The 25,875-nt window shown below is 34.6% G+C and overlaps 1 protein-coding gene across 1 annotated transcript; it reads left to right on the forward strand.

Annotated features, from left to right (window-relative positions):
- The first annotated feature begins 24,793 nt into the window (after positions 1–24,793).
- Positions 24,794–25,628, forward strand: LOC131069972 (ethylene-responsive transcription factor ERF098). The gene has a single exon (XM_058005517.2). It carries the CDS (start codon positions 24,862–24,864, stop codon positions 25,339–25,341), a length of 480 nt encoding a protein of 159 aa, XP_057861500.2. The 5' UTR covers positions 24,794–24,861; the 3' UTR covers positions 25,342–25,628.
- The last annotated feature ends 247 nt before the right edge of the window (positions 25,629–25,875 follow it).

The following is a 25,875-nucleotide window of genomic DNA, read 5'->3' on the forward strand; positions in this document are numbered from 1 at the left end:
AAAGAGAATGTTGAAGCAAAAGAAGTGAAATTGGTTTATGTGAATACTAAAGAGCAGATTGCATATATCTTTACTAAACCTTTGCCTAAGGAAACTTTTGAATATCTCAGATAGCAGCTTGGGGTTATACCCTCACTGGTAGAAACTTAGACAGTTGGAGCATGGCATCAGACCAACAAGAATTAATCCGTCTTTGATGTAGGAGAGCTACTTCTCAAGGGGAGTAGTTGGTTATAACAATTGGTATTTGTAATAAGTTCTATGTACTGAATGTATTTGGTTTTTGTATTGCTTTTGCATTTGATGTTAGAGGGGGAGAGATATCTATGGAAAAACACATTATCTTTTGGGGAGATATTATTCCTAGGGGGAGAATATTACATATTTTGAATTCTGGTAATTGATCTCTTTAGGAGATTGTTGGTTTTTGGTTTTTGGCATTTTTGCTTTGGCACTTAGATGGTTTTTCCATCTTGTGTTGCCATCAATGCCAAATGGGGAGATTATTGGTATTATGGATGTGTTGCATTGGTTTTGTCATTGATGTCAACACCTTTCAACACTTGTCAACACTTATCAACACTAGAGATGTTTGGTTATGTTCATCGGCATGTTCAGTGACTTATGCACAGTCACCGATATTTGGTTCACCGGCAAGTTATATTGTTCACCGGCACTGAGGATGATCTGTTATCATTTGGAGATTTCTTGGTTATGTGGAAGACATTGTTTGGACACTTAGTTTTGGTGATTTGGCTATTGGCCTAATCGAGTTTGCATGTTTGTTGTTACCGGCAAATAGGTCTAGGTTATGGACTGACAAGCATTATCTATTCCAGATCAGCATGACACGTTATGGACATGATTTATTGATTGGTTATGATCTATGCATTGAGCCGACATAATGATTCACATATTGATTCATTTGTAATTGATTTAGTTGTAATATTCTTAGTGAGCCGACCTACACATTTGGTCTTAGGTTTTGGTATATATGTAAGATCTCATTTATGAGATTATGGAGAAGGTGTGGAAAAGGATTGTAATAAGGTATATGCGAATATAAGAAGAGCTATACATGTAGACATCATTTGAAGATTCAAGGAAGGTATGAAGAAGACAATCAGAGCTTAACTGGTACTGAATTCAACATATGAATATGCTATTTTGAGCAGTACATTATCATTGGATTTAACCATCCAATTGTAGTAAATGTGACTCTCATTTTGTGATTGAGCAGTGAGCTCTAGGCAGTTGGCCTTTCTGCATGTGTAGACCCCATTTGTACACACATACTATCTACAGTAGTATCATTTGATTGTGGGTAAGGTTTCCCACCGTGGTTTTTCCCCTTATCTGCAGTAGTAGCATTAAACTTTATCGGTACCATTATTAACTGTTAAACTGTTAACTGACATTAAGTCTGGTTTATCGGTATTATGCATTAAGTTTGATTAAGTTATAGTTGGGTTGAATTTAATAGACAATTGATTCACCCCCCCCCCCTCTCAGTTGCCTCTAGGTCCTAACATATATTAGTTAGAAGAGAATAATCAACCATCTAATATAACATCAACACCATTTATGTTTGTCTCATAATTGAACTTAGAGTCACCAAACCACAAAGAACTATCATCCAACCAATCACATTCACCTAACTATCCCTATTCCTTTTACACACTTAAAAGATACAAACAAATAGAGGAGCAACAACAATACTGACAACAAACTATCAACTTCCCTGAACATAGTTATTCCTGATATCCCAACACACAAGAAAGATCATGAAATCCCCTTTATCCTTAAGAGTCAATTATTGAAGAAGAAGTGGTGCTACAAATTGAATATTACCCTAGAGTAAAATAGTTTAGGGATAACCTCACTAATGTGGACATATTTGATAATCTCATAGGCATGATAAAGGAGACTATTTTACAAAATCTTATCATGTGTGGTGCTAAAATATTTCTTGGTTTTGAAAAATATTAGTTAAGAGGCATAGTGAGGACTAAGACCCTTAGAGAAGCTCCTCAAATATATGGACCCCTTCTTTGAGCATGAGAATGATGTAGTGATATAAATATCACAATCTTCTATTAAATTCTCAATTTTAGAAATTAGATACAGACCTACCCCAACCTAAAAGTGTTCCACCCCCATGCTATAGACCATACAATCCCCCATAGTACATATATCCTTTCTTTCCCCTTTACTTCCTAAAACACTTTCATACCTTCCTGAAAGTCATTATCTTGTAATGTCTTTTCTATGTCTCATTCCCCATAATTTTACTACATGTGTATCCCCAAATCTACTTAATTACCTCAACTTCTACATCCATGCATGTACTCAATCAACATATATTCCATAGTCCACCATCATCCCACAATCTCACTCCCTCTATATCCCTCAATTCATTTACATACCACTATCTTTGACTTCACCACATATTCCTCAATCAACATATATTTTCAAGGATTTACATGTCACTCATGCTTCACAACCCTCTCAGACCTAAGTTATGACTCACTCATATGTTGTTACTCAGCCCCTATATTCTTCTTATCTTGGATTTCACACCTACATAAAAAAACCTAACCCCTCATATCTTAATCTTCAACCCCACATATCATATCTCACCTCACCATATAACCAATGATATATTAACCAACCTTAAAATTTCTCATATCTTAATGCACAACCCTAAACTTATCTTAAACCACCACCACACAATTAGTCAATTATTATACAAACCTTTAACCAAATAGTTTCACCCCAACCTTTGTCTCTCAATAAAAATTGGGATATGAAGTTAGCACATAAGAATGTACAACAAGGTACGTTGAAGAAATAATTTAAATTTGATGATTTGTGCACTATCCATTTGATAAATCCATCACCATACTTATATATTTCAAAATATCTAATTTTGATAAATACAAAGGGATGGGAGACCCTAGTAATCATGTGAAGGATTTTTTCATGGCATGTCAATCAATTTCTTACAATGATAACTATATCTTAAGTTTCTTACCTTCTAGATTGGGTAGAAATTCATTGGATTGGTTTATGCACCTTCCCCATGGGTCTATCTCTAACATCATAATAATTTATAATATTTTTTTTGGCATTTTTTTATAATATAAAACATGAGATCACAACATGTTGGCATTTTACAATACAAGACAACACAATGGATAAATGTTTTATAGATAGTTATAAAGGTGGAGAGATCTTGCTAGTCTTCTCCTATGGCCAATGCTTGAAAAAAAATGGTTAGCATATAAATTCAAAAATTAAACCCAAAGATTTCATGAATTTCCCTTACAAATTCATTGTACATCTTGGTATTTTGGTATGGTTTTGTCATTGATGTCAACACCTGCTAAATACACCTACTTTGGAGATCTAGCAACATTCACCGGCAATCAGTAAACTGTTCAAACAATCACCGGTATATGGTTAACCGGCAGGATATAATGTTCACCGGTACCTGCAATGACATGGAAGACACTTGGTAATGTCGAAGACATCATGTGGACACTTTTCCTTGAAGTAATATCATTGGTATATTCTTATTTGCATATTTGCTTTTACTAGCAAATAGGTCCAGGTTATCTAGGGTTACTCTAGTAGGTTTATCTTTTCCAGATCAGCATGGCACGCTATGGAGATGATTTATTATTGTTATAAAAGCATTAAGCCGACATGTTCAATCGGTTATTGCATCGGATATTGTATTATTTGTAAAATGTTTTATTGTAATATCTTGTAGAGCCAACCTACTAAAATTGGTCTTAGGGTATGGTATAAATGTAAGATCTTATTTGTAAGATCAGATGTGGAATGCGAAAAAGATTTAAGGATATATGTGAGATCAAGCAGAGATATACACGAAGACATCATTTGAAGGTGAAGTTAGGTTTTTGTAGAAGCATATCAGCATTACACCGGTACTGAATCCAGCATATGAAGATGCTATTTTGTGCAATACATTCTCATTGGATTTAACCATCCAACTATAGTCAGTGTGACTCCCATTTGTGTTTGAGTAGTGAGCTCTAGGCTATTGGCCTTTCTACATGTGCAAACCCCTCTTTGTATAGTTACTATCTGTAATAGTATCATCTGATTGTGGGTAAGGTTTCCCATAGTGGTTTTTCCCCTTACAGGGTTTCCACGTACAAATATTTGTGTCATGTGTTGTGGTTGACTTTGTGCTTATGTTTCATGCATTAATTCTTACTAGTACAACATTTATTGTTAACACTGTTTACCAACACAATTAATTGTCTTACCGGTATTAAGCATTAAGTTGGTTAATAAGATTTTGGTTTGAATTTATTAGACAACTGATTCACCCCCCCCCCTCTCAGTTGTCCCCGGGACCTACACCCCATGGGTCTATCTCTAACATCATAATAATTTATAATATTTTTTTTGGCATTTTTTTATAATATAAAACATGAGATCACAACATGTTGGCATTTTACAATACAAGACAACACAATGGATAAATGTTTTCTAGATAGTTATAAAGGTGGAGAGATCTTGCTAGTCTTCTCCTATGGCCATTGCTTAAAAAAAAATGGTTAGCATATAAATTCAAAAATTAAACCCAAAGATTTCATGAATTTCCCTTACAAATTCATTGCACATCATCCTTTGATGAGATCATTGAAAAAGTGGTTCCTATTGAGAAGGCCCTCATTGCTAAGGGTTTGGTCAAAATTTATAAGGAGAACAATGATAATCCAATCAATGATAATTCAATATTTTATAATGAAAATAATAATTTCATTGGTGAAGGAATCACTGATGTTTAAAATGAACAAAAAACTACTATAGTTAACCCCAAAATAAAACCCACTCCATAAGGTATTAATGCTATTTTAGGTCCTAAAGGAAAAACCAAGGAGAATAATTCAACAAAAAACTTCACTCTATTGGCAACAAGGTAGCAAATTGAGATGATGGGGGTGAATCAGTTTTATCACAATTATTTACTTAATCAAAATCAAATTCAGATCTCATAACTTACAATGAAAGCACAAATTAACACCACATCAATACCACACATAGCACAAAGATTTTTGATGTGGAAAACCCAGTTAAGGGAAAAACCTTGGTGGGAACCTACCCACAATGAGATAATACCTTGTTAGGAGTAAGTGAAATATTACAATGGATGCACATGCATTCAGGCACACTACCTAGAGCTCACTGCTCAAATCACAAAACAAGAAGGGCTACAACCCTTGGGAAGGATCACTGCCTTATAAAAATATTTGGATTACATCTAAAGGATCATGAACTAATGAAATAACATCTTCTCATGCCTGGTTATAGTTCTAGCTAAGCACATCGCAAAAACTCTACTCTTTCACACTTCTCTACTACTAAAAGATCAAATCAGTGTATGCACACAAAAATACATCTCTCAAATGAATATTACATATGTTTATACAAATCATCAACCTATATTTCAAGGTCAGCTCAACACTCAACACAAATTACAAAGGATATAACTGTAATGGTGAAAAAGGTGTGATGGAGAGATCATGAGGAAAGTTTTTCTTCCCTCCGAGGATAGATGAAAGTTTCACTGCAGATTTCCCTTCAAATACTTTATCCACATTACATTAAAAGAGGGGGGAAATTCAATAGATCCAATCTCTTAGGGAAGGGATTGAATACTAAATGAACTAATAATGAGATAGAAATGACAAGATAACCCTTCTTTTAGAATGGAAAATAATTGAATTATGTGTTGTAAGACTAAGTGTAAAAGTAGCAAAGAACTAATTATAACTTGAGATAGAAGTGTGAGATGAAGCTGTGCACCTGGATCTAGCTATAATATGTTGAGACAAAGCTGCCCTGTGAATTTTAGGAAAAGTTGCCGAGACCGTGTTGAAAGTGCACACGGTCCTTCGAAAAATCCGTGAAATGAAAAGGATTTTTTTGCCTCTACAAATGGAGTCTGAATCTGCAAACACAGCTGTGTACCTGCAACCTACACATAGAAAAGAGAGGAAAAGGGGTTGGGATTGGGGGTTTGCCTTCAGGTCAAACCCCAGTTTTGGAATTAACCAAATGATGAAAAAAAGTACTTGCAAGTAAAAGGCTGAAATGTATTTCACCTCAAGGGAAGTTGTAGATAGAATGTAGGTAGATTTACATGTATTAAATTGAATGTTGAAAGGGATCTCCTCTTTAATGGTTGAATCATTGACTTGAATGCAACACCTAGCCTTGAAGGGAGACTTGAGAATGCTCAATGTTGGAAAGGAATGCTTGAATGATTGAACTTATGCCCACCTTATCGCTTATCCAAATTATGCAAATGGGAGGGAGAATGTGACTTATATACTCGTCAATTAGGGTTAATTGAATGATTGTTCGTCACAGACCAAGACAGGGAAAGTTTTCTGGCTTTATGCAAAGATAGGATAGAGGGGGCCCCAAAATAGGGCAAGGGCAAGGGTGTGATGCCCCTATCCTAGGAGAACAGGGGTGCCACACCCCTATCCCGCCCTTGTCTCAAGACAAGAAGCAAGTTCAGGCAGCACGGAGGGCAGAAAAAGTGCATTTTCTGGGAATGAGCAAGTCTCAAGTCACCGATCAGGCTTGGGGATTCAAATCACCAACGTGAAGACCCTAATGTGGTCACAAATTGCAAGGGTCACAATTTTATGACACTACATTTAGCCCCCACTTCAGCGGGAGTATAAGCATATGCCAATACTATCAGTAAAGTACAATGAAACAAGATTGAAAGACTTCTATCACATCAAGGAGGCACGATGCACCAAGCCCCAAGTGGACTAAGGATCTTATGACATTGATTGAAAAAGTAAAAGGGAAGATCAAGAAGGGAAAACCATGACTGCAAGTTGCAAGGTTCCCCTCACTATGAGTCATGAAAAGAAAATATACCAAAATTATGAAGAAAAGCCAAGTTCACTAAATAACTATAAGTATCAAGAAGGAAAATATGAGCAGAGTGTATGTCCCCATGTTAAAGTGATCACACACGCCTTATTGGGAGCGATTTTATTTAAGGTAGGATACACTTAAGAGAGATAGAAGAGAGGGAGCACGTTATCATAAGGATTTAGCCCCCATTCAAGGAATAAACCCAAGCATAATGAGCACAAACACAAGGTAGTTTTCCTTTCCTTGGGGTCAGTATGTTGTGTGATAACTCATGTATATCATATATATATATATATATATGTGTGCATATAATGATCATCATTTCCCAAAGAAAGGATAGTACCTTGGAAGAAAGGGAATAGAGGATGTCTTTCGAGTCAACATGGAAGAGACCAAAATAGATCTCAATGCTTTGCATCATCCTCAAGTAGACATTGAGGGAAAAATAGAAGAATGAGGATAAACATAGAAGAATTGTCACAAAGAGAGAGAGAGGAGAGAGAGGATCTAGAGTGCTAATATTGTTAATCTAGCACGACATCCACCTCCCGATCTTGTTGATCACTATTTTAGGAAGGCAAGCAACACACCAGAGGAGCAACATCGAGCACAATAGATGGAGCTATCACAAGATCCAAACAAGGACTATGCTCATGTGCTAAGTCACTTTGTTCGATTCTAGGAGCTAGGATTAGGGTTTTTGAAAATTCAGTTGATAAATGCTTGTCCACATCAACATATTCATAGTCACTATCAGAAGCATTAGGAGTTGTATTTCCAACATGAATAAAATTTTCACTCATTTCTTCATCTAGATTTATAGATAGAGGAGTGCGAACATGGATAGGAGTAAAACCATCACATGTTTTTTGCAGTTTATGATTTGGAGATGTAGATTCAACATCTTGCTTAGGAGAAAAGGGAATTATGTCAACTGTTTGAGTCTTGGGAGATTGAATAGTTTGAGGAACAACTTCATGAGCTCGAGCACGATGCCTTCATCGGCGGTCTCTCACACAATGATTTCGTCAAGTCTTAGTGGAAGACTCATAAGAAGGAGGAACATTTGTTGAAGGAGGAATAGTATCCTCTTTGATAGTTGAAGGTTTAGGTTGAGGTCTTTTAGGTTGCACAAGAAGATAGGTAGGTCTCTTAGATCTATAAGACCAAGGAGGTGGAACTATGCCATATAAAGGAGGAATATTAGGTGTAGGAAGGAGGCTGGGTCCATCATGGGGAGGTGGTATGGGTCTAACCTTAGAAGAAATATTGTTGTTCTTCTTAGGATAAGGCATAGTTACATCCATGGGAATAGGTTGAGGATCTTCCTTAGGAGGAAGATTAGTCCTATCCATTAGAAGAAGGATTTCATCTTCAAGAATTATGGGGATATCAATTGTTGGCGATCTAGGTTGACTTAAGGATAAGATCATATCTTTCTTCCATTTTTTATAAGATTGGGAAAGAGCATCGTTGCTTTGTGGAAGAGATTGAAATTTCTTAGGCCAAAATAGATCGATAGGAACACCTAGGCTTCTTTTGGATGGTCAAAATAAGATATGGTTAACAATTATGATTTCTCCATTGTGAGGAAATTTCAAACACTTATGAATTGGAGAAGCAATAGCCTTCATGGAAGATAGCCAAGGGTAGCCCAACTTCACAAGGAATTGCTCGGAATAAGGAATGACAACAAAGTTGACATCCATAGATTTAGTGTGTACTTCAAAAGGAAGGGTGATAGAACAAATGGAAAGACAAGAGAAGCCATCAAATAACTTCACAAGAACATTAATGTTATCATAGATTGGTTTATGCAATCGTAAAGTGAAAAGATACTCCATAGTGATGACATTAACCATGCAAGAGGGATCAAAAAGAGAACCACGACAAGGTATATATATCCTTAACCTTCACAACTATATATAAAGGTCCATCAGGTTATCTAATGGTCTCACTAGGGTCAAATGTGATACAAGGATCCTTAGGTGTCTCTTGTTTCTCTACCATGTTCACCAAATTTGGAGCTTTGGTAGTAAGATCAAAAGGAGAGAAAGAGATATATTTAGTCTCAATCATGTTAGAGGTATGAGAAGGCAAAGGATTAGTACAAATATTAAGATTTTGATTAGGAGGAGCTACTAATGTATTTCCCTTATCATTCACACCTTCCATGGATATAGTATTATTATCAATCAAATCTTGAATCTTACTTTTCAATGCAAAACATTTCTTACTATCATGACTAGGCTGACGATAAAATTGACAAAAGGAATTGCTATCAAAATAAGGGGATGCAAGATTAGATGGGTCAACTGGTTTGATAGGAGGAAGTTTGATAACATTTGTTTTTTAAAACTAATATATAATACTATGTAAAGATTCATTCAAAGGAGTAAATTATCTTTCTATTTTAAAGAATTTAGAAATAGGAGGCACACCTATTGTAGCATTCACATTGTTGTTGGTGATTGTATCATTGAACTTGATGAATATTTTTGTTGGTTTGAACTTCGCAAATAGTTGTTGAACACTCTCCCCCTTATCACTTAGAGCCATAGGACTAGATTGCTTCATTTGACTCACAACCAGTTGATAATTGTGGAGTGTTACGCACAACTACAGAAAGGAAGTAAACTCAAACAAAAGAAGATTTCCCCTAATATCTTCTTGCAAATTAGAAATGAAAATTATTTGAATATCATTATCAGGTATAGGAAAAGAAATTTGAGCACACAAATGCTTATATCTATGAATGAAATCAATCACTTTCTCTTTAACACCTTATTTATAATGCATTAGATCAGTCAAAGTGATTGTAGGACCAATGTTGTTTTGACATTGTTGCATAAAGGAATTTTCTAATTGTTGAAAAGAAGTGATAGAATAAGAAGGCAAAGAGAAATACCATTGTAAAGCCTTATCTCTTAGTGTTCTTGTAAACAATTTTGCAAGCAATCTTTGATCATAAGAAAAATCAATACACAAGGTTTGAAATATTTTGACATGTGTGAGAGGATCACCTTTTCCATTACAGAGTTATAATTGAGGGACCTCAACATGCTTAGGCTGGAAAACTTTAAAAATATCAAGGGAAAGTGGGCCCACAACATCAAATGTGGGCACACTAAACTTGGATTGACTCATGGAAGCAATTTGTTGTTGTAAGGAAGACATAGTTTGAGAAAGATTGTTAATAGTTGCTTCAGTAGAAGAATTGATATTAGAAATGGTTGATTGAGAAGGTGGTGTGATGTTATTGAAGGAAGGCATGGATTGAGAATGAGGTGGTGGGACATTATGATAATTAGGAATAGGTGATCATTGAGTAGGAAAAGGGACACTCAAAGGAGGAATAAAATTATTGAATGAATTGCCCCCTTGTGTCACACTAATTGGTTGAGGGATTATAGTAATACTTATTGAAGACATAGGTAAAGATAGACAATTAAATGAAGAAGAGGGTTTCCCCCATGACTAATGGTTGTAGTAATGGCATTCTGAGTTGAAGTAGCCATGATGTTTGAAATGAAAGTAGGAATACTAGCCATTGGAGTGGTCAAAGGAATAAAATTATTGATTTGATTTGAAGGTTGTGAATAACCTAGGTTTTTTGGCACAACTATTTATATGCATGACATTAGAATTGACAATATGAGCAATGCCACGCAATATATCAATTCCATTCTTATCACTTTGAATCATGCATTTAAGGCCTTCAATTAATGGAAGAGATTCACTATTAGGGTACTCTTGGGACATCCATAGTTGAAATTTATCAAATTGATGGTCTAATTTTGAAACTTGATCTATGGAAACTCTAGTCAAAGCTTCTTCTTGTTCATCATGGGATTCATCAATTGGATAGATAGGGACATGACTAGGATGGGAAGAATTAGCATTATCCTCATTAAAGAAGTCACCCAAATTATGCTCCATCTCCTCGGTAATTAAACCTTGGGAAGCCTTAATTCTAATGCTTCATCTAATGAGGATGGTATAGGTAGGACTAATAGCAGTGAAACTCATGCACTAGAGAGAAAATTTGAAATTTTGGATTTGAATTTTGAATTATAGGAACAAAGTGCACAAAAATTGAATAATGCAAAATTTGGGAAAATAATCATTAAACAATTTGAACTTTGTTGAATGAAGAAAATGACACAATTTCTAAAAATAATTTTATGATAAGTTAAAGGAAACTGGAATTTAAAATTAGGGCCAATGGGATACCTCTTAATTTTAAAATTGACAAAATCAAAATTTTTTAAATCAGGGAGATTATAATTAACCACTTAATTTTTAAAATTTTCTTGAAATTTGAAATGTTGAATTGTGAAGGTATTTTTTATTTTAGAGGGATAAAAAATCAACAAAATCGGCCAACTTTCTAGATTTAAGCTATTAAATATGGTCATAACAGTCTCCCAAAATTTTGGGAAAAAAAGCGAGGGACCATGTTGAAAGTGCACCCGGTCCAACCAAATTATTTTGAAATTTTCAAGGACGAAAGTTAGGATGATTTTAAAGCTAACCCCAAAAAATTGGTAGATTGTACGATCTCTAGATAGGCAAAATGAAGGTTTGAATGTGAAAATAGGACCCTATTAAGGTTTTGAGAAAAACAAGGAATTGAATTGAAAATTTGAAAAGGGTCAAACCTAATGGGTAGGGACACCTTAAAAAATGTTTATAAAACTGAAGTTGACTAAAATTGATTGAAATTTGCACAAAATCCAATTAAATTTGAAAATTAGGGTTTTAGGACCCAACCACTTAATTTTTGAAATTTTGAATTTTGAAAAAGGAGGGAAATTGAAATTTTGAATTTCAGGAAAGAGGATAAGTCTGAAAATAGTCACAAATTTGAAAACTAAATGGAAATTCAATTTTTGCACAATTTCAAGATGATTTTTGAAAATTAAGGTTTTTTACAATTAAAATCTTAATTTTGTGAATTTGATTTGCAAATTGAACAAGGTAATGAAGAAATTGAATTTGACAAAAAAACAATTTCCAGATCTAAGACAATAGCAAGCAATTTTTACAAGACACAAGTTCAATTTTAATTTTAAAAACTAGGGTTTTGAATGAATTAACCACTAATTTTGCAGAAAAATTAAACTTGTAAATGAAAAATATGCAATTATTTTCAAAATAAAGCATGAAATATGTCGGGTTCACCAAAATGTAATTGTGAAAAAGGTGAATGATGGAGAGATTAAGAGGAAAGCTTTTCTTCCCTTCGAGGAGAGATGAAAGTTTCACTGCAGATTTCCCTCCAAACGCTTTATCCACATTATATTGAAAGGGGGGGGAAATTCAATAGATCCAATCTCTTAGCAAAGAGATTGAATACTAAATGAACTGATAATGAGATAGAAATGACAAACTAACCCCTCTTTTAGAATGGAAAATGATTGAATTATGTGTTGTAAGACTAAGTGTAAAAGTAGCAAAGAACATATTATAACTTGAGATAGAAGTGTGAGATGAAGTTGTGCACCTGGATTTGGCTATAATATGTTGAGATGAAGTTGTCTTGTGAATTTAAGGAAAAGTCATCAGGACCATGCTGAAAGTGCATGCGGTCCTCCGAAAAATCCGCAAAATGAAAAGGGTTTTTCTGCCTCTGTAAATGGGGTCCAAATCTACAAACATAGCTATGCACCAGCAACTTACACAGAAAAAAGAGAGGAAAAGGGGTTGGGATTAAGGGTTTTCCTTCAGGTCAAACTCTAATTTTTGAATTAACCAAATGATGAAAGAAAGTACTTGCAAGTAAAAGACTAAAATGTAATTCACCTCAAGGGAGGTTGTAGATATAATGTAGGTAGATTTGCATGTATTGAATTGAATGTTGAAAGGGATCTCCTCTTTAATGGTTGAATCCTTGACTTGAATGCAACACCTATCCTTGAAGGGAGACTTGAGAATGCTCAATGCTCGAAAGCAATGCTTGAATGCTTGAACTTATGCCCACCTTATCGCTTATCAAAATTATGCAAATGGGAGGGCGAATGCGACTTATATACTCATAAAATAAGGGTAATTGACTATTTTTTCATCATAAGCCGACATAGGGAAATTTTTCCCACTTTATGCAAAGTCTAATGCAAAGATAGGACAGAGTGGGCCCCAAAATAGGGCAAGGATAAGGGCACCATGCCCCTATCCTAGGAGGAAAGGGGCGCCACACTCCTATCCTAGGGGGGACAGGGGCATCATGCCCCTATCATGCCCTTATCTCAGGATAAGAAGCAGGTTCAGACAGTGCAGAGAGTAGAAAAAGTGCAGTTTTTGGGGATGAGAAAGTCTCGGGTCTCCGATCAGGCTTGGGGATTCAAAGCGCCAACGTGAAGACCCTAATATGGTCACAAATTACAAGGGTTGTAATTTTATGACACTACAATAACCTCACACACTACAAAAATACATGCGGACCAAAACAATGTTGGCTAAGACATAGTTTGGACCTAAACCAACACCGCAAACAAGAAACACATCCAATAATTTCACCTCGAACATCCACAACATGCTAGAATCATCATGAATGTCGCATAACACAAAGAACGTCATCAGATCAAGAAAATGATCAATAACATGCACAATGATCAATACAGACCATCAACATGGATAAAACATGATCAAAAAACATCCACAAGCATCATGATTTATCACAACAACAAGCACAACATAACCACTTACTATAATCTTCATCATCATTATACCAAAACTCAAGAACACCAAGTAAATTAGCTATCAAATTGAAAGATTCACTTGTGGATCTCCAAATCTTGAACCATCTGAATTGAGAACACATATGACTATCCCAAACACTCTACCAAATCTATAAACCAAGATATTACAAATCTGAAGCAATATAGAGTATAATCCAGAACACTGATCAACACAGATAATTGAAAACCTACCTCAATACCGTTTCTCATAACTTTATCAAATCACCATGTGAACCTCTATAACTTTTTTTAAATCAACTAGATATACCTATCTCAAAACCCATTAAACTGCAACAACTCAACTATAACACATTGGTCAAACCAACTCATCCAATCTGACTGCAACACTAGAATACACAGAAGAATATGTTGACATCAATGACAACACATCATTCCAACAAACTTCTCAGTAATATCCAACAATCTCCCCCTTTGGAATTAATGGAACCATATGAATGTAAAAAAAAATCAATGCAAAGAAAGAAATCAAGAACCCACAACCTCCCATAACTCTCAACAATCTGCCTCATTAGGATATTAAACAATTTTTGACATCGATGCAAAAGGAACATATGCAAAACTTTATTCTCTCACCCTTACAAGATAATCTCTCCCCCTTTGACATCGATGCAAAAGGAACATATGCAAAACTTTATTCTCTCATCCTTACAAGATAATCTCTCCCCCTTAGAGTAGACTTATAAATATGAACATCTAAATCACCACACTCATTAATCTAGATCACAAGATATCTCTCTAAATTCCACCAGATTGATGCAACTCCACGCATCTTAGTTCTTACCAGGAGGGTCAATGACCCCTAGCTTCTCTCTGAGATACTCAAATGTATCATTAGGGAAAGGCTTCACAAAAATATCTGCAATTTGTTCCTTTGTAGACACATGTATTCCAATATGACTTCCTTCTCATTCACCTTCTCTCTCAAGAAATGAAATTTGATTGATATATGCTTGTTCTTGGAATGCAATACCAGTTTCTTAAAAATATTGATAGCACTTTAATTATCATAATATATGGTAGTACACTCATCATAAACAACTCTAATATCCTTCAACACCTACTTCATCCAAATTACCTATGTACAATTGATAGCAACAACAATGCATTCAACTTCTACAGTAGACAAAGAAATATAATTCTACTTTTACTCATCCATGAAACCAACCTCTTTCCAAAGTAAAGTCATCATTTTTAGGATACCACAAATAAAAATCAACTGTCCCTTTCAAATATCATTTTTAGGATACCACAAATAAAAATCAATAGTCCCTTTCAAATATCTAAAAATTCTCTTCACAACAACAACATGAGATTCCTTAGGATCAAGTTGAAATCCAGCAACAAGACATACAATATTCATTATATCTGGCCTACTCTGAGTCAAGTACAACAAACCACCAATCATAGACCCGTATCTAGTCTGATTTTCTTTTGGAGAATCATCATCCTTTGTTAACTTACATATGGTTATCATAGGAGTAACAAATCACTTAGCATCATCCATACCAAACTTTTTCAACAATTCCTTCGCATATTTAGATTGAGATATAAAAAATACCTTTCAAGCACTTAATTAAAAGAAAGATGCAAGAACATAAGACAAATATCCTCATCATCATAAGGATTTATTTTAATTCCATACTCTTCAACTCTTTCTTCTGCACTAGCACTTGCACCTTCTCCTTCATTCACAGGATTGTTTAGAACACTCTGAACTTGATTTTGGGTCTGCACTCGCTTTCCTTTATCTGCACTCCTGGTCATCTGAATCATATCTAGAGCATCTGGGTTGATACTCATTTCCTTCATCAACCTTCACATTATCACTCTCAACTATCTTCGTCAATCTCTTGTTATAACACTGGTAGGCCTTACTCTTAGTAGAATAACCAAGAAATATTCCTTCATCACTTCTACCATCAAAATTCCCTAGATCTTCATCTCTTCTGATATAGCATTTACTACCAAAAAGTCTGAAATATCTAACTGTAGGAACATCACCAAATTATAAATCATAAGGAGTCTTATTGGTATCACCTTTAATATGCACCCAGTTCAAAGTGTATACTACAGTACTCACAAATTTTCTCCAATAGATATGTGGAACATTTAGTTCAATCATCATGGTTCTACTAGCTTCCTAAATTGTCTTGTTCTTCCTCTCCACAACACCATTTTGTTGATGGGTCTATGGAGTAGATAACTGTCCCTTCACCCCATGTTCTTCACAAAATGCATTGAACTCACTGGAAGCAAATCCGCCACCTCTATCATATCTCAAACACTTCAACTTCAGTCCAGTCTCTGTCTCAATCATAGCTTTGAAAATTTTGAACTTCTCCAATCCTTTAGACTTCACTCTTAAGAAAGTAACCCACCTCATCCTTGAATAGTCATCAATCAACAACATGAAATACCTATCACCCTGCAAGCCTCTCACTCTAGAGGGACAACACAGATCAGTATGCATAAGATCCAACAATCCATTACAAGTATACTAGTTGCTTTTGAAAGTAACTCTTGTCTGCTTCCCTAACTGGCATTCCTTACATACCGAATTTGTAGGATTTGCCAACTTAGTAAGATCTCTCACTGCTTTTGTAGAACTTATCTTAACCATACAATAAAAATTCACATGACACATCCTTCTATGTCATAACCAACTTTCATCAATATGAGCAATCAAGAAACTTTTACCACCAGCATTCAAGTGAAAGATATTACCTTTAGTCTTTGTACCTGATGTAATCTCAATCCCAGAGCTACTCAAGCTCTTACATTTGTCATTCTTGAATTGCAAATCATATCCCTTGTCAACCATATGTCCAACACTCAAAATATAAGACATCATTAGGGTTATGCTTACCATCAAGACAAATAGAACCTCTACCACAAATTATACCAGCTTTGTCATCACTAAATCTTACTATACCACCATCATACTTTTCCATACTCACAAAATTTCACTTATCACCTATTATATGATGAAAGTAACCATTGCCAATAACCCATTCATCTTTCTCTTCAACTTTAGCAGTTAAATCTTTCTCCTCATTAATGCAGCCAATAGAATCAATCGTGACCGGATTATCTTCCTTGATAGCAATGAACACCAACTCATCTCCTAGATTTCCTTTCACATACTCATCATTCATCACACCTTTATTAGTAGCATAATAACACTTCTTTTGATATTTAGTCTTATAAGGCTTAAATGGCTTTTTAGAAACTCTTCCCGGACACCTTGAGGCAAAATGTCCTATCTTATTGCATGAAAAACATTTAAGAGGAAACTTTCCTTCATACTTATTAGCACCTTTAGGCAATCTTCTAGAAATTAGGGCTTCAAGCTCTTCAATCTCTCTCTCTTGTCTTCTTGCTCTCTCATCTCCTTCTCATATCTAGATACCATTTTAGAACCTTCTCCCAGATCATATTTCTGCTTCCTAGATATAGTAGCTTTGACTTCAAATTCTAACTTAGGAAGAGATTCACCAAATTCGCTCAGTTCAAAAGAAGCAATCTTTTCAATTAGCATGTCTCTAGTCACATCTGTCGTAGTCCAGATCTCCTCAATAGAAGTATCTTTGTGCTTGTAAGAAGAAGGAAAGGATCACAACACTTTAGCTACAATATCAGATTCTTCCAATACTCCACCGACACATTTGATATCCAAGACAAGCTCATTCACTTTCTGCATAAAGGAGTTAATGTTCTCATCTTCTCCCATCTTTAGCATCTCATACTTTTCCTTCAAGCTTTGCAACTTAGTAACTTTCACATGGGTGTCACCTTCATACAAAGTCTCTAGCTTCTTCTAGATCTCATGAGAAGTCTACAAATCCATCACATTACTCATCTTAGAATCAGATAAGGCACTTAAGAATGCTTCCTTGGCTCTAATAGTGAATTCAACTTCCTTTATCTCATTCAGAGTTGTAGGACCATTCGGAGGAGCATTATACACATTCTTAGTAATCTTCCAATAGTTTTCACTGATGCATCTCAAATGAAATTCCATCTGGTTCTTCTAGAGAGTGTAATTCATTCCATCAAATCTCAAACTATCCTTATTAAAAGCAAAGGTTGCCATCTCGGATCTCCTCAAGCAGTCAAGCTTCTTCCAGAGGATCTAGCTCTTATACCAATTCTTGCCAAGAAGGCAATAAATTTTTAGTGTCCTAAATTGTGCCCGGTGTATTTATGACACTTATGCATTATGCCTAGTACATTTATGACAAATCCATGATCAAAATTATGTTATTTTGGCATCTTCGATTCAAAAGACAAAGCGCCTTAGAATACCTTAAAAGCCCCTTTGGGCCTACTTTTGGATGGACGACAGTGTGACGCGGGGACATCTGCGCACCATGCTAACATCCTGAAAAGATGGCAAAATCTTGAATCTAGCAATGAGTTGGACGCTAGCCAATGCATGTGCCTTGGCTCACGTTTTGCCGTAATGGCTCTCCGTACCCCTTTTCAGGTTTAAGAACCCTTCCTAGCTCATTTTGAAGGGTTCCCACTTGGCTTCTTTGCTCTTGGAGTTTGGTTGCACTCTCACACTCTCATTGCTCTCTTTCTCTCTTCATGCTCTTGGATACACACTCTACTAACATCAAGCTACAACTATCATGTGGTGGCTCTTACCAACAAACATTATCATGATCTTCTTCATGTGTTCATCTTCAACAAAGAGGGGTTGGGCTTTATGCCTCATCTTCTCTTTTATCCATTTTCATTACATGCAATAAGTCCTTTGCATTAATGATTGTATCTATTATCTAGGTGCATTCATTATCTCTCAAATTTCCAATATTTTCAATATTTAATACATGCAACAGGGGTTTGCTTCCATTAAGCGTCACATTGTTTCTATTTGCATATTTCCAAGTTTCCAATTTATCTTGCCAATCTATCTATTTGGTTGTTCGTGGTGGTGGAAATACCTAAATGAGGATCTGACTGAGGCAGGCCCCATACAACCCAAAACATTTTCCCTGTCTCAATGTGTGTAGGTGACGAACAGACTCCATGTATAGGCTACTTTGGACATAACCATATTTTGATCCCTTTGTTTGTGGGTTGTATAGACAACAACACACCTCGCTCATGTTCATGCCCTGTGCTAGCATTTGAAACCTGAGAGTTCCCCAACAGGAAGGTATAATGTACTTTTGGTATTACACTATTCTGTAAACTCAATTTTTGTATATTTATTATTCCTGCATTGTAATTATGTGTTTTAGTTAGTTTAGTTGTTATCCCCTGGCTCATCTTAGCGCTAGTTCAAAGAGGTATCGGTGATTGATTTGCCTTCTGAGATTCATCATCTTGGAAGGGGGCAAATCTCCTCCCCTACAAAATTGAGAGGGGGGGTGAATCAATTTTCTCACAAAACTTTACTTAATAAAACTTAAATTCAGATATGATAACTAGAAATGAAAGTACAAATTAACACCACATAAATAACACACATAGCACCAAGATTTTTGGCATGGAAAACCCAGTTAAGAGAAAAACCACGGTGGGAACCTACCCACAATGAGATAATACCCTGTTAGGAGTATGTGAAATATTACAATGGGGAATGCACATGCATTCAGGCACACTGCCTAGATCTCACTACTCAAATCATAAAACAAGAAGGCCTACAAACCTTGTAAAGGCTCACTGCCTTATAGAAACATTCAAATTACATCCGGAGGATAATGAACTGATGAAATAGCATCTTCTCATGCCTGGTTACAATTCTGGTTAAGCACATAACACAAAATATGCTCTTTCACACTTTTTCACACTTCTCCTTTGCTATTGAAAGATCAAATTGATGTATACATACACATATACATCTCTCAAATTAATATTACATATATTTATACAAATCATCGACCTATATTTTAAGGTCAGCTCAACACTCAACATGAATTATAAATCATATAACCTCACACGCTACAACAACACATGCAAACCAAAACAATATTGTCTAAGACATATTCTGGACCTAAACCAACACAACAAAAAAGAAACACCTCTGATAATTTCACCTTGAACATCCGCAACATGTTATAAACATCATGAATGCACATAACACAAAGAACACCACCGGATCAAGAAAAATATTAATAACCCGCACAACAATCAATGCAGACCATCAAAATGGATAGAACACAATGTAGAAACATCCACAATCATCATGATTTACCATAGCAACAACCACAACATCACCACTTACTAGAATCTTCATCATCATTATACCAAACCTCATGAACACCAACTAAACTGACTATCAAATTGAAAGATTCACTTGCGAATCTCCAAATCATGAACTGTCTGAATTGAGGACACATATGAATGTCCCAAACACTCTGCCAACTCCGCAAACCAAGATATTGTAAATTCGAAGTAATGTAGAGAATAGTACATAACACTGATCAACATAGACAACTAAAAACCAACCTCAATATCAGATCTCATAACTCAATAAAATCACCATGCGGACCTCTAAAACTTCCACTCAATCAACTAGATATACTTATCTCAAAACCCATTAAACTGCAACAACTCAACTGCAACACACTCATCAAACCAACTCATCCAATCTGATTGCAACACTAAAATACACAAAAGAATATGTTGACATCAATGACAACACATCATTCCAAAAAACTTCTTAGAAATACCCAACACATTCCTCTTGGAGAACCATTCACTGCTATTTTTATAAGACACATTTAATAAAACATAGTGACTTACATCACGAATTAACTTTTTGATGATTCAAAACTGAAAATGGTTTGGTATTCAGATGATAAATATTGCAATTAGTATTAGATTAAAGGTCATTGTACTAATAAATGTATGAATCTTAAGAACTATGTCCAAGGCCTCATTGACAAGGGTGATGTAGTTGTGAAATGTTGCTAATCTTTAATCACCAAATTGTCAACTCGAGATATATAAAAATGCATTTTCTAAACATTCCCAGGACCCTTGTGTTGCTACTTCTAATCCTCGATCCATTAATAACTAATTCAATAATCATTAAATAATCATACAAAAAATGTGAACTATAACAGAGTCCCATTTAATTATGATAGTGTTGTTGGATGTATTACTTAAGTGCCTTCCTAAGTGGCCAAGGTTAAAATAAAGCTAAGGATCCCCATAACACTATCACTACTATGTGTGGTATAATTAATGTGCAATACCAAATTAAAACCATCCACCCAAGACTCTCATTACAACATCCTAGATTATCCTGGGTGGACCCTAACTCAAATTTCTATTTGTACCTTCTCAAATCTTCCACCATGTTCATATCGAGATACTAGACAATGCTTTGCAAGAATCATGGGTACTTATAGATGTAGATCCTATGTAATTACAAGAATTAGTGGACCAACATTCCTCTAGCTACCAACATGCATCCAACCATAGTGGAATTCTACCCATTAAATCATATCATAATCATGCATTACATATCAAATTCCTTGCTGCTAAGCACAAGGTAAAACAAGACATATTGAATAATGTCTTTTTCTTTAATTCATGTAGTTAAAAGTTCATTACATAGGTGGGATACACCTCAACTAATTTAGAGCCTCACACCATAACAATTAAGGCCTATGAAAATTATATAAGAGACTTATAAGGTATCTTATATATTCCCATATAATTGGGACCTACACTTTAGTATAATACTTTCCATGTTATTGACCTTGATCTTCCATACAATCTCCCCCTCAGTTTCCCATTGATCTATACCACTCAAGTTGTGTCGTCTTCATATCACCAATGCTTAAAATTTCTACATAATGGTATAGAGGCTACAATCTATGCCAACACACATCCATCAAGTATTGTCATACACTTGAAACTTCATTTGTACACTCCCATAATTTTCCCAGGATCAAGTTTTTGAATTTAAAAACAATCACATCTTCAATTTATGTCAATCCCAAGGTTGTATCATATGCCTCTCATACATCTTAATACCCTTGAACTCCTATTTTTCAACATCAAGATCAATGCCAAATGTTGTGGTGTGTTTAAACTACATAATGCCTTCAATGTGAGATTCATCCCTCTTTTTCCACAAGCTCATTAAAATTCTATTAACCAGGAATCTTAATAGAAACCTATAATTATAAGTTATGATTCAACTACCTTCCAATATCCTAGCACATTTGACCAAGATAGATTAAGGAAGATGTAAAATAATAAGTTTATAGAGAGGAATCTAACACTAGTGACACTCCCCTTGAGTACTTCTAGGAGACATTTCCTACTCCTCATTGAATGATTCAAAGAGTGCACTATCAATGAAAAGTTCTAGGCCTTCATGAGAAAGAAATACTATACCCTATTGATCTCGCAACCAATAAATATAATCAAAGTCTTGAGTATTGTTCTATGCACAAAGGACCCACAGTGTCATTAGACACCTCCCGTAACATTGAGATGGTTTTTGTGGTGTGGATGATATCCTAAAAGAGGTCATAATAGTTTCATACGGTGATTTAGATACATCCCCTCTATTTACTTAATTTAATCCTAACCATAAATACCCCCTTTCATCACACAAAAATAATAGATGAGATCAATAAGGTCTTTCCAATCTTGATATATTCCAAAATGATGAAGTAATCCAATGATTTTTGGAAATTGCTAATGAAATCTTTCATAGACATTATAAGTCAAATTGAGTTTGCAATTAGATCTAGATGCCTATTTTGGGGAACATAAATTCCTTAGAAACAAAAGTAAAAATCAAAATCAAAGTCAAGGGTTTCTTATTGAAAACCTTTCTATGACACCTTCAAACTCATAAAAATACAAAGAATGGCATATTTTTTGGTGAATACCTTTTTGAGGTGCCAAAAACGAGGACATATTAGCTTCATCATTAGAGAGAAAAATTTAAAGATCAAATATCATAATTAAACAATTAAAAATTATTTTTAATTAATATAGATGAAAAGAAGGAATATCATCTTAATTAAATAATTAGAAATTATTTAATTAATATTGATAGAAAATTAGAGATATTATATTGAAGTGACAAGATAAAGTTTGTATTCATCATTTTTAGTTATCTACGATATTCCCTAACATTCTTCCATAAAATATGATCCTTACTAAGAAATTTTTTTTTTCCATAAATTGAACTACCCTAAAAATTGACAATAGTAAGTTGAATAATGATTAAATGTAGAAAAATAAAAAGAAAAATGATCCAACAAGATTTTGTGACCTAATGAAAGGAAATAAATCCATAATCAGAAAGTCACTATTTATTTTTCATATATTAACGAGGTTTGAGCAAGATAAAAATATTATGAATTGATTTAAATCATAATTTATTTAAGTCATACATGCACTTTGAATAATATACATAAATAAATTGAGTGGCTCATTTATGATATTTTAATGATGTCTTTGTCAATGTGGGCCCTATGTGGTAATGCCATATTGAGAGTAAATTAATTACCTTTATAATTAATTAATGTTCAAGGTGTAAATTCGTTGATGTATGTGGTTGAAATTTCTCATGAAATAAAAGTAAGAAAATTCACTAATGATAAGACAAGTGGTTGTTAGATCAAATAGGAGTGGCAACACATGTTAGATAAATGTGTGTAAGAAAATATTTTTCATGGTAGAAGAGTTTTTCCTAATGGTGGAATGTAATATTGAGGGATATTTTAGATTAATAGGACTTGGTAAAGAAATCAAAATAGTGGGGGTAGGTAAACATTCGGTCTTCCACTAATAAAACACCACGACAGAAAAGTCGTGTTTTTATTATACAAGTTGTGGTGGGACATTTTAGATATCTTTCGGAGGAAAAGCATATTATTCTTTTTTACTATAGTTGAGTCTCTTTTTTAAAGACATACATCTTAATCGTATACATCCTTTTCTTTTTCTTACAAGAATTCGAAACTGTTTTGTTTTTTTCTTTTTTAAAAAGAAAGCTACTTCGCATCACGGAACACTTCTAATTTGCTTTCTATTCTGTTATTTGCAATCCAGTTTAAAAATAGTTAGCACAGGTTTTTTTTTAATCAATATAAATATAATTAAATTGTATATATGAGGCTGATTATGCTAAAGGCGTATTATTGGATGTATAAATATTCGTCAATAAAAACTAGAAGCATTTAATTTGACATGTTTCTTGACACTTAAATACGTTAAAAGTGCAATTTTTTTTAATTAATTTTAAAATTAAATTTATTTATGATATTGCTATCAGGATTCAACTATGAAGTTTTCGAGTCAAACTCAATGACCCATGATTCATGAGTAGTGGGTCACAAGAACCCATCTCTCATGAGAATGAAAGTTACACTTAGCACTCTCCACTACAAGTCGTGGTGTGGAAAATATCACCTACTTTTCTTAATTCTATTTATTTTCTCTTCCATGCACTCAATTAACTGATTTTTAATTATTTAGTGCTAATTATATCTTCTCTTCCACCTCTCAACTCCCACTCACTCTGAGTTTAACTGATCAATCAATTTGTCTATCTCCATCATATAATTAGTTAACTTCATAATTATTTATTCTAATATAAAATACAAATATAATAGCAATAATAATAATTTCGTAATATAAAAATAATAATATTTCAAACATAAGATTATACTTATATCTAAATAATAATTTAATATTAATTAAAATAATAAACATTTAAGTAAAATAATAAACAAATATAATATCTATTTTTTCTTATACTTCACCTATATTCTTCCAAAATAAATATACTAGTTGTAATATACTTGAAAAAAAACATTGAATAAAAACATTCAATTACCAAAAGTCATTTGAAAATAATATTTAATAAAGTCATTTTTAAAACATTAAACTTTACGAGTAGCCAAAAAAGACTCTTGAATTTTTGTATTTTAGTAACCCAGTCTTCCGAATGTTAGACTCAGCCGCCATGGACATGGCAGCGTTTTCTGGCACGTGCAAAATGAACATTGACGGGAATAACGGACTCGATGCTTTGGACTGCTTTCCACGTTCTTGGGGTCCTAAGTGCTGCATAGACATTTAAAGAATATTTTGTCTTTAAAGTCTCAACAACTCTTCCTCTTATCCAGAAGAAGAAGAAGAAGAAGAAGAACCAGTAGAGGAAATTGCAGGCATGGATATCCACAGCATCAGCCGCTATTTGCTTGGTGACCAGAAGGATGATAACTGTTTGGAAAAAGCTGCTTCTGATTTAGTCGAAGGGAGGAATTTGAATGTGAGGGGCCCTAGTTCTACAGTTAGAGAGAATTCTGGTGAGAAAAGGCCTCGGAATCGGTACAGGGGAGTGAGAGAGCGGCCATGGGGGAAATTTGCAGCGGAAATACGAGATCCATCTAAGCAGGGGGCTAGAGTTTGGTTGGGTACCTTCAAATCCGCTGAAGAAGCTGCGCTCGCATATGACCGTGCCGCCTTCCGAATGCGCGGATCGAGAGCTGTGCTTAACTTTCCCCAGGAAATCGCCAACTACAGACAGTCGTCGGAGACTCGAACTGGTTTGGCCTGTGGGCATATGGAGAGCAACAGTAGCTCTAAAAAGAGAGTGAGAGAAGAGACTGAGGCAACGGAGATGGTGGAGGAGTTGCTTCGTGATTGAATTAAAGAAGGGATGCGGTTAATCTGGTTTCAAAATAGTTGATTAATCTTTAATCTTTAGTCGAAAAATAAAAGGTTCAACACAATCTGTAATTTTCGATTTACCTTCATGTTATGCAGAAATCTGAACATTTTTAAAACCAGATTAGCTATAGCCTTAAAGAAGCACATCTGGATATTTGTTATTGTCTTTTCTGGCGGTGATCAAGACTTACCCATATACGAATTATATGTAACTCGTTGTAATCCAGTCCTTTTTTTTAAGATACCCATGTATTCTATTTTATTGCCGTTTTCCCCCTTTGTCAAAGACTATGGGATAGCATAATTCCATGCGTAACTTATGGTTGAATATTGTTCATAAGAGATGCTTCCCTTTTTTTTTTAATGAGTTGCATAGTTGGTTTAAATTATAAAATGCACTCAACGAATAAAAAATATGGTTATCTCTGACCCCACCAAAAAATAGAAACGATTGAGATGGGAATAAAGTTTATATAGTTTATGACATGTTAATTTTGATTATTTTAATTGG

This window comes from Cryptomeria japonica, chromosome 6 (assembly GCF_030272615.1).
Source record: "Cryptomeria japonica chromosome 6, Sugi_1.0, whole genome shotgun sequence".
NCBI classification, from domain to species: Eukaryota; Viridiplantae; Streptophyta; class Pinopsida; order Cupressales; family Cupressaceae; genus Cryptomeria; species Cryptomeria japonica.

Coding starts and splice junctions, on each gene's coding strand:
- LOC131069972 (XM_058005517.2), top strand. CDS start 24,862: ATGGATATCCACAGCATCAGCCGCTATTTGCTTGGTGACCAGAAGGAT.